Source organism: Amphiprion ocellaris, chromosome 10, assembly GCF_022539595.1.
Source record: "Amphiprion ocellaris isolate individual 3 ecotype Okinawa chromosome 10, ASM2253959v1, whole genome shotgun sequence".
NCBI classification, from domain to species: domain Eukaryota; kingdom Metazoa; phylum Chordata; class Actinopteri; family Pomacentridae; genus Amphiprion; species Amphiprion ocellaris.
Genome location: NC_072775.1, coordinates 3,600,605 through 3,616,897, shown reverse-complemented (window position 1 = coordinate 3,616,897; position 16,293 = coordinate 3,600,605). Strand labels below are relative to the sequence as shown.

At 38.6% G+C, this 16,293-nt stretch overlaps 1 protein-coding gene across 1 annotated transcript in view; it reads right to left on the bottom strand.

The window, feature by feature from the left end:
• Positions 1-899: 899 nt before the first annotated feature.
• Positions 900-16,293, bottom strand: part of dpydb (dihydropyrimidine dehydrogenase b) — a 25,359-nt gene continuing 9,965 nt past the window's right edge. The window contains exons 9-25 of the mRNA XM_023290864.3: positions 16,076-16,183; positions 14,228-14,397; positions 13,921-14,131; positions 13,017-13,201; positions 11,823-12,038; positions 11,576-11,740; positions 9,311-9,379; positions 9,123-9,206; positions 7,326-7,446; positions 7,068-7,187; positions 5,401-5,543; positions 4,787-4,841; positions 4,579-4,700; positions 3,400-3,549; positions 2,680-2,742; positions 1,701-1,778; positions 900-1,612 (exon numbers count right to left, since the gene is read on the bottom strand). Of these exons, the coding sequence (XP_023146632.1) occupies positions 1,448-1,612; positions 1,701-1,778; positions 2,680-2,742; positions 3,400-3,549; positions 4,579-4,700; positions 4,787-4,841; positions 5,401-5,543; positions 7,068-7,187; positions 7,326-7,446; positions 9,123-9,206; positions 9,311-9,379; positions 11,576-11,740; positions 11,823-12,038; positions 13,017-13,201; positions 13,921-14,131; positions 14,228-14,397; positions 16,076-16,183 (2,225 nt within the window). The 3' untranslated portion in view covers positions 900-1,447. The remainder of the gene's footprint in view (positions 1,613-1,700; positions 1,779-2,679; positions 2,743-3,399; positions 3,550-4,578; positions 4,701-4,786; positions 4,842-5,400; positions 5,544-7,067; positions 7,188-7,325; positions 7,447-9,122; positions 9,207-9,310; positions 9,380-11,575; positions 11,741-11,822; positions 12,039-13,016; positions 13,202-13,920; positions 14,132-14,227; positions 14,398-16,075; positions 16,184-16,293) is intronic.

The following is a 16,293-nucleotide window of genomic DNA, read 5'->3' as shown; positions in this document are numbered from 1 at the left end:
TTGGTTTCTCTTCATTGGCTCCCTGTTAAATCTAGAATAGAATTCAAAATCCTTCTTCTGACATATAAAGCTCTTAACAACAGATCTCCATCATATCTTAAAGACCTGATAGTACCATATTATCCTAGCAGAACTCTTCGCTCTCAGACTGCAGGCTTACTTGTTGTTCCTAGAATCTCTAAAAGTAGAATGGGAGGCAGAGCCTTCAGTTATCAGGCACCTCTCCTGTGGAACCAGCTCCCAGTTTGGGTTTGGGAGGCGGACATCCTCTCTATTTTTAAGACCAGGCTTAAAACCTTCCTTTTTGACAAAGCTTATAGTTAGGACTGACTGGGTGACCCTGACGGGGTGAGCTGGTGTTTTCATTTGCACAACTGACTTCCCCTCTTGACGTCCCTTTAGTTTGCCCCTAGTTATGCTGCTATAGGCCTAGACTGCTGGGGAACCTCTCTGGATGCACTGAGCCCTTCTCTATCTAGCATTATATTTAATATATATATACCATTATTGCATTACTCTCACTCTGTTTCTCCCTGTGTCCTTTCTCCGAGTGTCCCTGGTCCCAGAGCTGGATGCTTCAGATCTGTGGTTGTTCTCCCACCTACTGGCCTAATCTCCATCTGTGGGATGCTGCTGCTGACCTTCCTCCAGCCCACTGCTTCCAGCTGCCCATTTCCCCCAATCAACTCTGCATCACCCTCACTATACTTGATTTGCTCATCTACATATTTTTGAATTTTACCATCAGCTATATATGTAGTATATTTAATGCCAGAGCCGTACAGCATAGCAGTAAACTATAATTAGTTTCCATGTTAGTTGTACTTTGCATGTATCATCTGTCTTATCATGCATTTGAATAGATGCACGGCTGTGTAGAAATGAAACAGTATCACACATTTTGCGTAATGCTTCATGTTACGTTTAATGCTTCCGTTTTTGCTACTGATAACACTTTTTGTAACAGATTATAAAGATTATACAGTTGGACATTTGCTAATTTCTAATAAAAGTTATCACAAAGTTACAGAGACACGTCCTGCTCCCTATTACTGTGTGTAATAATCACTACAAGATTCCTCTTAGTTGCAATGTACAGACGGCACCAGAAGAGCTTTATTTAGTTCATGGAAATATCAGGAATGCATTTAGTTTCACATTACTGCATTAAACAGACAGAAAATGCCCTTTTAATTAGAAATGATGTGCACACAAGTTAGTTAAATTAATAAGAAATTTATACAATTGCTGTAGAGTTGTCTGCTTCTCAGCGAACATTATACTAACATAAACATATTTAGTCCATGTTACCTGACCTTCTTTATTAACAAGACCAACATGCTTTGATGATTTCTACGTTACTGAGACACAGTGTTGACAGCACTTTTACCAAACCAAACTTAGTAATATCTGATCTCTATTATAAAATAGGTGGAAAGTTTTCCCTTCAGCAGACAGGACTAATGGGTACGCCCCTCTTGGGTTTGTAGGGCGTCGTTCTGGTGACCATCTTGATGCAGTCTATGATGGGACAGACACTGAGGCACAGAGTGCAGCCTGTACAGCTGTCGGTGACGAAGGGAAGGTGGGTCTCCGGGTCGAACATTATAGCCTGAGAGGACGATAAGAGAGTCACCTTACACGACACATAAACCTTAAAAACTAGTTTTAAAAACGGAAGCAGAGACAGAGAGACATACCTGGTATCCAGAGTCATTGCAGGTCATGTAACATTTACCACAGTTGATGCACATTTCTTCATCTATGAGGGCCTGGACCTGAGAACACAACAGGAAGCGATTCTTATACTCAGCCTATGTATGTCTATTTTTTTAAAGTTTGCAATCTTTTATATGAATCAATTTAGGTGTCGCTACTTTATCTTACTAGTTTATATCGCAACCTTATATAAGACAACAACAACCACTGGTAGCTTCCTTTACTCTTATTAATTACAGTGAAACTTGACAGTTTAACCCTCCTGTTGTCTTCATTTATGGGCACCAAAAAATATTGTTTCCTCGTCTGAAAGAAATCCAAAAATTCAGCCAAAAAATTCCCCAAGTTTCTGAAAATTTGCAAAACCTTCAGGAAGAAAATTCCAATAAAAGTTCCTTAAAAGCTTCCCTTGAAAGTTTTATTTTAAAAAAAATCTCCCAAATTTGGCAAGAAAATTCTTGTAAATATTTTTTTAAAAAATGAGTAAAAATTTTCCCCAAAAAACCCCTAAAAATATCTAGTGATTACATATATATCAGTAAAACTCCACACATTTTCTTTAAGAACATTCACAAAAAAATCAACCAAAATCCAGCGAAATTCGCTGGATTTTGGTTGATTTTTCTTAAAAAAACATTTTTAACATTTCTTTTTTCCACCAAAAAATGTTCAAATATTTGCCAAAAATGTTGAAAATGTGGACATCAGAAATTTCACTTTGAAAATATTTTTTTTTTCCACATTTTCAAACTTTAAACCGGGTCAATTTTGACCCGCAGGACAACATGAGGGTTATTATGATGAATATTGCAAGACAGCTTGGGTCAAGATTTTGAAAACACCAAAAAACGTTCATTTCATTCATGGTTTTTGGCCTTCTGCTTATTTATTTTGGTTCAAATAAATGATGTAATACTTAGAATATGCTTTGGCGACGGTATCTGGGTAAAACCTGCATACCTGCTCCATGTTGTTAAGCTCCTGGTAGGCTCCAATGTGGCGCAGCGCTCTGGCTATCACATCCTACAAACACAGCCAATCACCACACATAAAGCACAGCCGTTTACTAAAGCTTGATACATTACAGTTCCTATAAAAAGCATTCACCTCTCTTGGAAGTTTTCTCCTTTTATGGCTTGTCAATTTAGTCTGTTTTTGGCAAGAATTTACAAAAAAGATTCTTTCATGTCAAAGTGAAAACATATTTCTACAAAGTAATGCCAAATAAAAACTTGCATAAGCGTTCACCTCCTTTAAAGTGACTTACTTTATTTAACACAACTGCAGCCACTTGGTGCTAGAAGTCACACAATTAGTGAATGAAGATCATCTGAGTGCAGCCAGTGTGACTGTAGTATAAAGTCACCTGTATCTGGAAGGTCCAGTTCCTGCTGAATCTGTACTCCTGGATATAATTAGCGAGCAGACTGTCTTTGAGTGACTGTGTAAAAAAGAGATTAGTGAGGGAGGCCACCAAGACACCTATGACTCCTCTGAAGGAGTTACAAGCTTCAGAAATGTGGTGTCACTTTGACATTTACAACCCTTTTTTCTGAAATTCTTGCCAAAAAAAGCCTAATTAAATTGACCAGAACTCAGTGTTGAAAAGCAATTATTAAAGCACCCTTCCAAAACTTCAAAGCACTGAATGATGTAATAAGTAATGAATGTGTGCCACACCTTGACAGCTGGAACAGGTTTTTTGGGCGTCCTGACTTTGCTGATGCTGGTTTCGACTACATCCGTTACACCAGCTTCTCTGAGCTGTTTCTTGTACATTGAAATGGCGTCTTTCTTCTGCTTCAGGTATGGACCAAAGCTAGGGAGGCTCTGCACACACACATTAAGTTAAACATTTAACCAAACATTTGTGAATCAGTTTTTTGCTAATATAGTTTACTAGTTTCCTCCCACAGTCCAAAAAATGTTCAGGTTAATTGGTGATTCTAAACTGTCTGCAGGTGTGAATGTGAGTGTGACTGTGTGTCTCTATATGTAGCCCCGTGATAAACTGGTGACCTGTCCAGGGTGTATCCTGCCGTCACCCTAAGTCAGCTGGGATAGACTCCAGACCCCCGCAACCCTAATGAGGAATAAGTGGTGGATAGATGGATGGATGATGGATGATGGATGGATGGATGATGGATGGATGGAATTAATAGATGGATGGAATTAATAGATGGATGGATGGATGGACAGATGGATGGATGATGGATGATGGATGGATGATGGATGAATGGATGATGGAATTAATAGATGGATGGATGGAATTAATAGATGGATAGATAGCATTAATGGGTGGATGGATGGATGGATGGATGGATGGATGGATGGATGATGGATGGATGGAATTAATAGATGGATGGAATTAATAGATGGATGGATGGATGGATGGATGGACAGATGGATGGATGATGGATGGATGATGGATGAATGGATGATGGAATTAATGGATGGATGGAATTAATAGATGGATAGATAGCATTAATGGGTGGATGGATGGATGGATGGATGGATGGATGGATGGATGGATAGATGGATGGATGGATGGATGATGGATGGATGGATGGCTGGATGGATGGATGGATGGATGGATGGGATTAATAGATGGATAGATAGCATTAATTGGTGGATGGATGGATGGATGGATGGATGGATGGATGGATGGATGGATGGATGGATGGATGGATGAATGGATAATGGAATTAATAGATGGATAGATGGAATTAATAGATGTATAGATAGCATTAATGAGTGGATGGATGGATGGATGGATGGATGGATGGATGGATGGATGGATGGATGGATGGATCACTAGCACCACTAACTGCATCAGTAGTCACTGTTACATTACTGTACCTGTCCGACCAGATCCTCCAGTCTGGGAACTGGTTTTCCCTTCTGGTGTTTCTCTGTTGGAGGAGACTGACCGTCCCAGTCCTTCAGCTCCAGGCTCTTCAGGTACAACAAGGCCTTCAGACCTAAACACAGAATTCCACTCTGATGGTCTGATCGTATCATTTAAATACCTCAAAGTGGTACAAAATACAGAAACGCATTTACATACCGACGCAGTAATCCTCAATCACTGTGAAGTCCTGGTTCTGAACTGCACTACACACCTGGAATCAGACACAGAGAGACAGATGTTCATCAACAACAGACCAACCTAACCAAAAAAACCTACAGTTTCCATTCCTTTCATGTTTGGTCTGATGGATCTAGACATATTGACAACAGATGCTTTTCAGTCACATTTAACTACAAATTCATATTAGCTCTTTTATTCACTAGGCATGCCTTGTAATATTTAGACTGTCTTTTTCAACTGTTATGATTCAACTTGATTATTATCCAGCAGGAAATTAGGTTTGAATGCAGATATTGATATACAGGTCAGAGGTATACACTGATGACAACAATAACAAGGAAATAAAAGTGACAGGAATACAAGTATATATATAAAATTAACATTTTCTGGCCACATAAAGTGGAAAAATAACACTCTCTAACACACTCAACACACAAACAAAATGCTGTTCTTGGCCGGTGTGACAGTTTCCATTATATCAACAGATTTAAACAGTGTGTCTTGACCAAAGTCCTCTTTTATGATTGTGTGATTTTCAGTTTCACAATTTGTTGTTATGAGAAGACAAGTCCCATTAACTCTGTTCTGACCTGTAAGACTGAGGCTCCAGCATGGAGGAACTGCAGTCCAGTCTCTGCTGAGTCGATACCTCCGGTGGCCAGAATAGGGAAACCAGGAATCGCTCTGGCGATGGCCGACACAGCTCTGAGTGCGATGGGCCTGATGGCGTTACCTGCACACATCATTAATACCAACATCTATTCAAGGACTATGCATGTGTATGAATGGTAACACATGTTCTTTAGGTGCAACTCCAACGATACAATGAAATACTGTACTTATTCCTGGACTATTTCTATTTATTATGACTGATTAAGATCTCTAGATACAAACACAGTACAGTTTCTTTCAGTAACAGTAAATACAGGTAGAAATGAAACAATTAGTCCCTTGAAAAAAACATTACTAGCTTTTTTTTTTTTTAAAGAACTGCCAACGTAAATTCTTCCTGTAAAATGCCTGAAACATCCAATATGCTTTACTTCTAAAATATCTTTATTCATTAACACATTTTATAGTTGGTTTTGATTGTTATATTTGTGGATTTGGTTGTAGTTGGACAAAACTAAACTTACAAAACTTACAAAAGTGCTGGGTGATTTTAATAGACATTTCTTACTACAATTTTTATTAATCAGTTAGTTAATCAGAAAATAATCCCCAGATTAGCCCATAATTCTAGTTTTTGTTGGTTTTTGAGGTCAAATAACTAAATGGGTCAATATATAATTGAGAGACTTTTGAAGTCCATGGGATATATCCAGCATACATTTTTATTACAAGTAAAAAAAAACTAATGTTTTTTGTGTTCATTATGATCATGTCTTTACAAATTCTATACTTATCATGGAAACAAACAGTTATTCATAAAAAAAAAGGACTGGATTTCACTAAAATGTCAACTAAATAACCGTCTGAATTTAATCTCAACCACCTTCTAATTAGCTAAACAATAATAAAATGAGCTTATTCAAAAATGTTTTGATTGTGTTCTTTTTATTAAGTTGAGATAATCATGACAGATATTTCTTTTTTGGCAATATATCACATTTTATATGGAAAATAACAAATTGCATCTGTGTCCCAGAAATCACTTTCAACTAAGTTCCTCATTCCAAAAACACCTCTCAAGGAAGTGTGTTAATTCCAGATCACATGACCTGCTCCACATGATGTCATTTCCTCCTGAAGAAAAGACTGGCAAGACTCCAAGGCTTTCTGAGTTATTTAATATAAAGTAGTCAATAGGTTTACTACAATATCTTTAGAAATAACTTTCAATTGCAATTTTATTCAATTGTATATATAATATTTAGAAGAATCTTTGTGTAAAAATGCCGTGTGGTGTTTGGTTATAGGTGGCCATGTTGATTTTAGACCTGAAAACAGCAAAAATTTCAACTATGATACCTGTCAGCTATGTTACAAAAAGTCTCATGGTTACATATTGACCCAAATACAGACCCATGAGCAAAGAGTATTATTGCACTCCAGAACAATCTCCTAAAAGTCTGTGAGTTTAAGTTAAGGTACACTTGTAAAGACCACAGATATCATGTCAGTTTTAAGTTTCCAATGACTCCTATAGCTTTAAATTATTCATGATGAACTCAATGAAACACCTGAAACAATCTTACATTTTGGCTGATTTAATTTCATGTCATGTCATATCATATCTGTGGGAATCTGTACTTACCAGACACGCCTCCATAGGTGGTGCGTTTGCCCACGCCAACACCTGGCCAGGGAGAACCGTCAGCCTTCAGTCCCATCATGCCTGAGACTGTGTTGGTGGCTGTGACTCCGTCTGCTCCACCTTGAATACAGCATTTACAGGCTTGTTAAGAGCTGTCTGATATTCCTTCATTACATCCTGCATTGTGGGTTTTAAATTGTTTGTGCTAAACAGTGTAAAATGATAAATCAGCAGCAGGTTGTGGTGAAGTGTGTTAACCTTCATGGGCAGCCTTGGCGATGTCGACGATATTGGTGACATTTGGTGTCAGTTTGGCAAAGAAGGGGATGGAAATGGCTGCACGCACCCAGCGGCAGATGTTACGCACCAACACTGGGTCCTAGTGGCACAACAAATGCACAAATGTATTTCAAAGTGTTGGTTTTGTTTGATTAAGTTTCAGCTGTGTGATAAATATGTGCGATATCCAACCTGTTTCTAATATACAACAATTCTACAATTTCATTTAGCAGACGCTTTTACCCAGAGCAACGTACATCTGAGAGTAGATACAACACAAGCAAGGATCTAGTCAGGAGAAAACAACCTGGATAAGAGTTATAAAAGCTGGCAGAGTCAGTAAGTATTTAAAAGAATTTTCTTGCCAAATTTGGGGGATTTTTTAAAAATAAAACTTTTAAGGAATTGTTGGAATCTTCTGAATATTTTGCAAATTTGGGGAATGTTTTTGCTGAATTTTTGTATTTTTTCAGACAAGGAAAAATATTTTTTGGTGCCTGTAAATGAGGACAGCAGAGGGTTAAATATATCCTCTTCTTTCTGTAGTTGCCTGCATTTTGCTTTCATATTTGTTCAGTTCTTTTGTTTTGCCATTTAATAATTTAAAACCACAATTATACATTTAGTTGAGCGCAAACTGTTGGATCAGAAGCAGGAATTTTTAATGTGTGAAAATCATTTTGAAAAACACAAAGCATCCATGCTACGGCCACTGGTGGTTGCGTGCCGTCTTGCTTCTGTGGTGGATTTTCTTTTAGGCCTTTGTACAGGGAGATGGTCTGTGTAGGCCCAGCTGTGGCTGGTTTGAGATCCTCTCTAGAACCCCAGCTGACAGTCATCTCAGCTAATGAGTCTGGAGATGAAGACCTGCACTCCAGCCTTTGCTCTCCCCGCCTCCCGACCCGTCTGATTGGGCCTCCACCCACCTTCATCCAACTGGCCACAACCATCATCACATCTGGAGAGTATAAATCTGCAACAAAACGCTCAGTCAGGGTGGCTGAGATTTAATGTGACCAGTTTGCCCTGGTGCTGCTTCAGTCGTTGTGTTTTGTAGGTTCCATAGATGGTTGGTTTTATTTGGTTCTTTGATTTAGCAGCATCCACCAGCCCTGTTTTCCTTTGTTTGACCACTTTTGTGCACTGCAAAAACTCAAAATCTTACCAAGTCTATTTGTCTTATTTTTAGTCAAAATGTCTCATTCCACTTGATTTAAGATAAATTCACTTAACAAGAGACATTTCAGCAGATGGAGGGACTTGTTTTAAGACAATGCATCTTAAATATCTTAAGTCAAACAATCTTGAAATGATCTTGTTTTGAGTTGAATTTTACAAGGAAACTCAAAATAAGTTTAATACATCTCAAATTAGGAGGTTACATGAAAACAAATCTATTTTTGAATGAAAAACTGCTATTTTTTTTAGCATGTCTGGCTTATTTTAAGACACCTAAGCTCGACAATGCTGGTAAAATAGAGCTTAAAACAAGTTTTCCAGCTAATTTTAAGATCTCAATTTTCTAAATATCATTCTTATGTAAAGAAATCTTACCAAGCCATTTTTCACTTGTTCTATTGGCAGATTTTTCACTTATTTCAAGATAAAAGTTCCTTGAAATAAGTGTTGTTTTTTTCTTGTTTTGAGAGGAGCATTTTTCCAGTGTTACTTCTGTCACTGACTTAACCAATGACAACTGGTTGCTCTTGTTACACCCAGCTGACTCTAGCGGTTGCGTCGTAACAATCCATAAAAACCTTTGAGTTGTGTTTCTACCTGTCCACAGGCCAGTCCCATGCCTCGTTCTCCCATCCCATGAGGACAGGACAGGTTCAGCTCCAGTGCATCTGCTCCAGACTCCTAAACACAGATTTTTTTTTCCATTTTTACCTTCATGTACCGATTCCACCATGGTTATACTATGCATGTTCATTGTTGATCTAACAGCTTGTGGGTTTTCTCACCTCGGCCATCTTGGCGAGTTCGGTCCAGTCTTCCTTGTTGTAACTGCACATTATGCTAGAGATCACCACCTGACAGAGACACAGGGAAACACAAGACTTCTAACATCCACCACCATCTAGACCCTCAACGAAAGTCGCATACAACTATTTATTGGTCTGTTTGTCTTTCAACTACACATAATACTCCAGACACAATGACTTCAATAAAACTTGGGTGAAAGATGCATCTCACTATGGGGATGTAAAAAAATGTTACTAACTAAACTCTAAGTGTTTTGTAAATTCAACCCACAAACAAATGCTCAGGAACCTCTTTTTCAGTTGGTATAGAAACTACAAATTTAAGGTCTTTCATCTCTTCAACAAGCACCACCACCATAATTTTCTATTTTGTGCAATTTAATTTAGTATTATTTCTAGTCAGTGTGTACAGATTCCTAATCACTTTACAAACTGCTTGTGCAATGAAAGCCTGAACCATCTCATCCAATACACGCAAATGCCACTAAAACCTAAAGTCAAATATATCATGGAGCAATATACACTAGAAATAAAACAAAAAAAATGAAGAGAATTTAAAAAAAAAAAAAAAGGTTACAGAAAAAAGACAAAGATGAAATAACGAGAACAATTAACCATTGTGGCTAAAAATCTGATAAATAGAATATAAGAATGATTTAAAATTAAACAATACAGAAAAAGGAAAACTAAAATACAGTCATGGAAAAAAATGATTAGACCAAGCTTGTTTTCTTCAAGTTCTTGTTCATTTCAATGCCTGGTACTGTAGAGAGGTGAAAATAATTGACTTCAGAAATAAAGTAGGAAGTAAAATGAAGTGTTCAAACTGATGAAGTGAAAACAGGCACCCCTATTGTTATTTTTTTGTGTTTGCATTATTTTTATTGATTTGATCACTCCTGTGGTTTCAGTGCAGCTTCACTTACTAGAGCGCTATTCCACACCCAGCCGATAGAGGGCGTCTATCGCGCAGGTAAAGAGTAGTGTTTTGGCACACAGAGGAAGCATAAACCTTCCTGTTGTGAAGCTAACGTCAGCTCAACGTGTGTGCCTCCTCTATTCTTTATCACAGATCAGTAAACATGCTTAAAATGAATATACATTGCAGACTTTAACAGTAGAAAATGTCGCTTATTAAAGAGTTTGCACATGGTAGTAAAGGAAACGGTTTGTTAAGAGAATTGTGTGTAAGAAGGGATTTATTGGTCGTTCGCTAATCGCGCTAATGCTAACGGACTTGACTAGTGTGGAAGCGCGTGTGGGAAAAGCTAATCCTGTACAGTAAATTGTGCAGCTAAATGCACATTTATGAGGTTTAATGGCAACACCAGAAGTAATATGTTGTAAAGTTACACGCTGAATCATTGCCAGTTGTTTATGTGCTTAGTTAGTGTCATTGCAAATGTCATTAAAGGAGCATTGTACTCTTTAATTGGTTAGGAGATAAATATGTTGTTTTATAGAAAAGATGCAATTGTTTTGTAACGAATGAAACAAGAATAACAGCGGGTATATTGCTGGTATGTTAAAAATACATTTCATATGGTTAGAATAACACTGTAAAAAACTTATGTTAAAAAATGGTTAAAACTAATTCATTTACTAGTTTTCATGGGCAATGTTAAAAATCAATGGAGTTAAGAACAAGAGAGCCCATGGTTGTTTCATATTTCAAGAAAATGAGTTGAATTAAACTACTGTCATTGTATTATTGGTTATTCAAAGAAGAATAAACCTTCCTGTTGTGAAGCTAACGTCAGCTCAACGTGTGTGCCTCCTCTATTCTTTATCACAGCATCACACGTAGAGAGGACAGAAAACCAGCTGCCCCCTGTCTGCGAAGTCAGGGAGGCAACAGTACCACTAAACCTGTGTGGATCATGAGACTAAAACAGACAAAAGAAAACATGGAATCCTAAAAGCTGTTTTTGGCAGAACAATGCCATAGATATGGATGGAAGAACTCAAGTGATTTTGGTTATTATCAAGAAAACTATGGAAAATGTCTATCAGCTCTGAAATTAAACTCTTATGAGCTGTTTTGTTATATTTGTCCAAACAAATGTACCTTTAGTTGTAGCAGGCATTAAAATGAACACGAAATTGAAGAAAACAAGGTTCCATTACTGTACATCAATCATTAATAATAATTCACAAGATGTTCATGAATAACAGAGTACCGACAGTATAAATCAGTTTATTCCTGAGATCGTGAAATCCATAAAAGAATGACGTTCAGCTCACGTTGTCGGGGAAGTCTTTCTTCAGCTCAGCGACCGTCTGGCACCAGTAGGCCGCCGTCTTCTCACTGATGAGCTCGATGTTGAGGAAAGAACCCTGTCCAGGTCCGTAGACGTGACCTGAGGTGGTTCCACGCACAATACGAGGAGACACGTTGGTCACCAGGTCCTGCAGGGACACATTCACACCTTTATTTCTGGGTTTCCGGTGTGTGACTCTGTGTTTGGTACATCTTCAGTGTGTGCCGTACCTTGTCCAGTCCAAACGTCTTGGTGAGAGCGAAGCCCCATCCCTGCTCAAAGGCTCTCCTGATCATGGCGGTGCTGGTGGTGGGAGGAGCAGAGGCCAGGCCGAACGGGTTTGGAAACTTTATTCCACAAACCTCAACGCTGATGTCCACCTGATCTATAGCGCTGTAGAACAACGGCAGCTTTGGGACGGGATCCACTGTCTGTCCATGCAGCGACTGCAGAAGGAAGGAAGAGGACACTCAGATTTGAACTAATACTGGGTTATTTTATCTTAACCCTCGTGTCGTCCTGCGGGTCAAAATTGACCCGTTTTAAAGTTTGAAAATGTGAGAAAAAAAAATCTATTTTCACATTGAAACTTCTGATGTCCACATTTTCAACATTTTTGGGAAATCTTTGAAAATTTTTTTGGTGGAAAAAAAAAGTTAAAAATGTTTAAGAACATTCACAAAAAACTCAACCAAAATCCAGCGAATTTCATTGGATTTTGGTTGATTTGTATGTGAATGTTCTTAAAGAAAATATTAGAAGTGTTACTGATATATGTAATCATTTTTTTGAAGATTTTTACTCATTTTTTGAAAATATTTACAACAATTTTCTTGCCAAATTTGGGGGATTTTTTTTTTTTTTTTTAAATAAAACTTTTAAGGGAAACTTTTAAGGAATTATTGGAATTTTCTTCCTGAAGGTTTTGCAAGGTTTTTTTTTCAGAAATTTTGGGAATTTTTTTGCTGAATTTTTGGATTTTTTTCAGACAAGGAAACAATATTTTTTGGTGCCCATAAATAAGGACATCTTCCAAAAAAAATCCTACAAATATCTAAAGTGATTCCATATATATCAGTAAAACTTCTAATGTTCTCTTAAGAACATTCACATAAAAATCAACCAAAATCCAGTGAATTTTGCTGGATTTTGGTTGATTTTTATGTGAATGTTCTTATGAAACATTTTTAACTTTTCGTTTTTTCCACCAAAAAATGTTCCAAGATTTCCCAAAAATGTTGAAAATGTGGACATCAGAAGTTTCACTGTGAAAATATATTTTTGTTCCACATTTTCAAACTTTAAAACGGGTCAAATTTGACCCATAGGACGACATGAGGGTTAAAGCAAGGATCCTTTAAAAACTAACTACTGAATGCACACAGCAGGCGGTTAATCCAGATGTGTTCAGAGAGGAGGTTTACCTGTATGTATCTGTGGATGTGCCATGAGGCCTGTTTGCCGTCGTTCACAGACTCCACTGAGGTGTTTGCCAAACCAGCGATGTCTCCTCCTGCAAACACCCAGGGCTCGCTGGTCTGCATGGTGTCGGTGTTCACCTCTGGAGTTCCCCAGCGGTTCAGCTTCACAGGAGCCATGGCAGCAGAAACTAAACACAGGCAACATATAAAAAACACGTCAGCGTGTAGCAACGCCTTCTGCTTCATGTCAGTTTGTGTCCTGTGTTGGTTTGCCTGTGTTTCTCTGCCCCCTGCCAAGAGTCTCTATAGCTTTACCACTCTTTTATTTCTCCCTACGTATTGTTTTTTGTCTTTACTCATCAAATTCCATCCTTCTTTGCATTAAAATCCGTGTTGTGTCCCATTATGCTTCAGCCTTTGAGTCAGCTGTACCATAACTCATCTAAAGCTCAGTTTTAAGTCAGTTAATTGTCCTCCAAGGACCTTGTTTGCTCATGATGATGTTGCTACATGAGGTCATTTTAATGCTTGCCTGGTTAGGGAAGTCTGCAGGAGTCAGACAGACCATCTGTACTTTACTATTTTGGTTTATTATTTTTGTGCAGTAACCCTGGGGTAGATGATTAAGACTAGCTAAGTTCTAGTTAGATAGAATAGAACATCACACAAAAGATTCCTAAAACCTGAAAAGGTGGAAGAGTCAAGATTTGTTATGTGGCAATGCAAAAATACAGTAAAGTTTGGGCCTTTTTCATTGTTTGTCATAGTTTCTAGCAAGCCATGATGATTGCATACAATCCCATCCATCATCCATCCATCATCCATCCATCAATTCCATCCATCCATCCATCCATCCATCCATCCATCCATCCATCCATCCATCCATCCAAGCTAATGACTTCGTTACCTTGAGGTTCATTCAGCATCGAACCAAAGGCACTGATGATGTAATCAGCCTTCAGTCTGACGATCTGGTCCTCGTCTTCCAGCCAATCACCATCCTCCATCTGCTCGGTGCGGCAGAACTGTAACCCGGCAACCCGTCCGTTCTTCATGACGACCTCACGAGGAGACAGGAAGGGCAGGAACTCGCACTGCTCCTCTTTAGCCAGCTCCATCTGACAGGAGGAAACACAGATATCCATGTAGTCATAGATTCATCCATCAGTCTGTCCGTCCGTCCATCCATCCGTCCTTCTGTCTGGTGTCCTCACCTCCTCAGGAACAGCTCTGATGTTGGTGAATCCCTTCCTGAAGCAGACGTAAACTCTCTTGGCTCCACAGCGGAGGGCAGATGTTGCACAGTCGAATGCCGTGTCTCCGGCACCCAAAACGATCACAACTCCCCTCAGCTCAGGCAGCGAGGAGCGACACTGACACATACCTGAGACACACGGCAGAGAGTAGAGGACATAAAACGACTTACACATGAACCTCTTACTGCTAAAACATCTTTTATAAGACTAAAAGACTCTGAGGACTCGGGATTGTCCCCCTGTCAGACTAAAAAGTGCATGAGGACTGGATTTTTCAGCATCATTATGAGGCCTTTCTGTGAGTTCACATACACTATATTGCCAAAAGTATTCGCTCACCTGCCTTGACTCGCATATGAACGTAAGTGACATCCCATTTCTAATCCATGGGGTTCAATATGATGTCGGTCCATCCTTTGCAGCTATAACAGCTTCAACTCTTCTGGGAAGGCTGTCCACAAGGTTTAGGAGTGGGTTTATGGGAAATTTTGACCATTCTTCCAGAAGCGCATTTGTGAGGTCACACACTGATGTTGGACCAGAAGGCCTGGCTCTCAGTCTCTGCTCTAATTCATCCCAAAGGTGTTCTGTCGGGTTCCATGGCCGAGCAGCTGCTTGGATGCAGCTGCTCGGCCATGGAAACCCATTCCATGAAGCTCTCTGCTGAAGCACTGTTCTGGAGCTAATCTGAAGGCCACATGAAGTTTGAAGGTCTGTAGCGATTGACTCTGCAGAAAGTTGGTGACCTCTTGGCACTATGCGCCTCAGCATCCACTGACCCCACTCTGTCAGTTTATGTGGCCTACCACTTGGTGGCTGAGTTGCTGTTGTTCCCACACACTTCCACTTTCTCATAATACAGCTGACATTTGACTGTGGAATATTTAGGAGCCAGGAAATGTCACGACTGGATTTGTTGCACAGGTGGCATCCTATCACAGTTCCATGCTGGAATTCACTGAGCTCCTGAGAGCGAGCCATTCTTTCACAAATGTTTGTAAAAGCAGTCTGCAGCCTAGGTGCTTGATTTTATACACCTGTGGCCATGGAAGTGATTGGAACACCTGATTCTGATTATTTGGATGGGTGAGCGAATACTTTTGGCAATATAGTGTATCTGCTCATTTTCCTGAAGGATTTTCCTGTAGTTCACTGGAAAATTGGTGACATAAAAGTGGCTGTTCTGTCTAAACCAGGGGTGTCAAACATGCGGCCCATATGCCAAAACCGGCCCCCAGAGGGTCTAATCCGGCCCGTTGGATGACTTTGTAGAGTGTAAAAATTACATAGAAGACATGAACTACAGATTGGAAATTTGTAAAACCAATATATATATATATATATATATATATATATATATATATATATATATATATATATACTGATTTAAAAACAGTAAAACTGTAATTTTATGAGCACACAGTCTAAAAGAACAAACTACTATTTGTAAAAATATTGACTTTTGATGTGGACAAAATGGACAGTTTTGCCGTTTTTTTTGTTTGTTGTTTGTTTTTTATTCTCAAGATGTCTCCATAATAAACTAAATAGGGAAATCTATAAGCGGTTAACAGTTTAAAACTATTATTTCGAATTTGTAATCCTTAATATACATATTTTTCTGTCAAATAATGGCAAATATTTACAAAATAACAATATTCTTACTGTTTTAAATACACTAAATAAATAGTGTAATTCTGAGACAAATACCTGTAAAAATGTAGATTTTTTATATAAGCATTACTTACAGTTTTGACCTGTTTTTTATACATTATTTTGTTTTTTTCTGATTTCTCTCCTCGGTACCTTTCTTGCTGGCAGAAGCCACCATTGGCAGGAAGTCTTTAGAGGTGAAGAAGCCTTGATCCATAGTTAAACCCTGGAAGATTTTCGCTCTGTTGGCCTGAGGGAGACCTGGAAGCATAAACACAGATATACACAAATGTAAGACACAAAACATGAATATTGCAAAACTGTTGATGTACTTGAAGTCTGTTACAACTTTGTGCAAACAAACACTACCG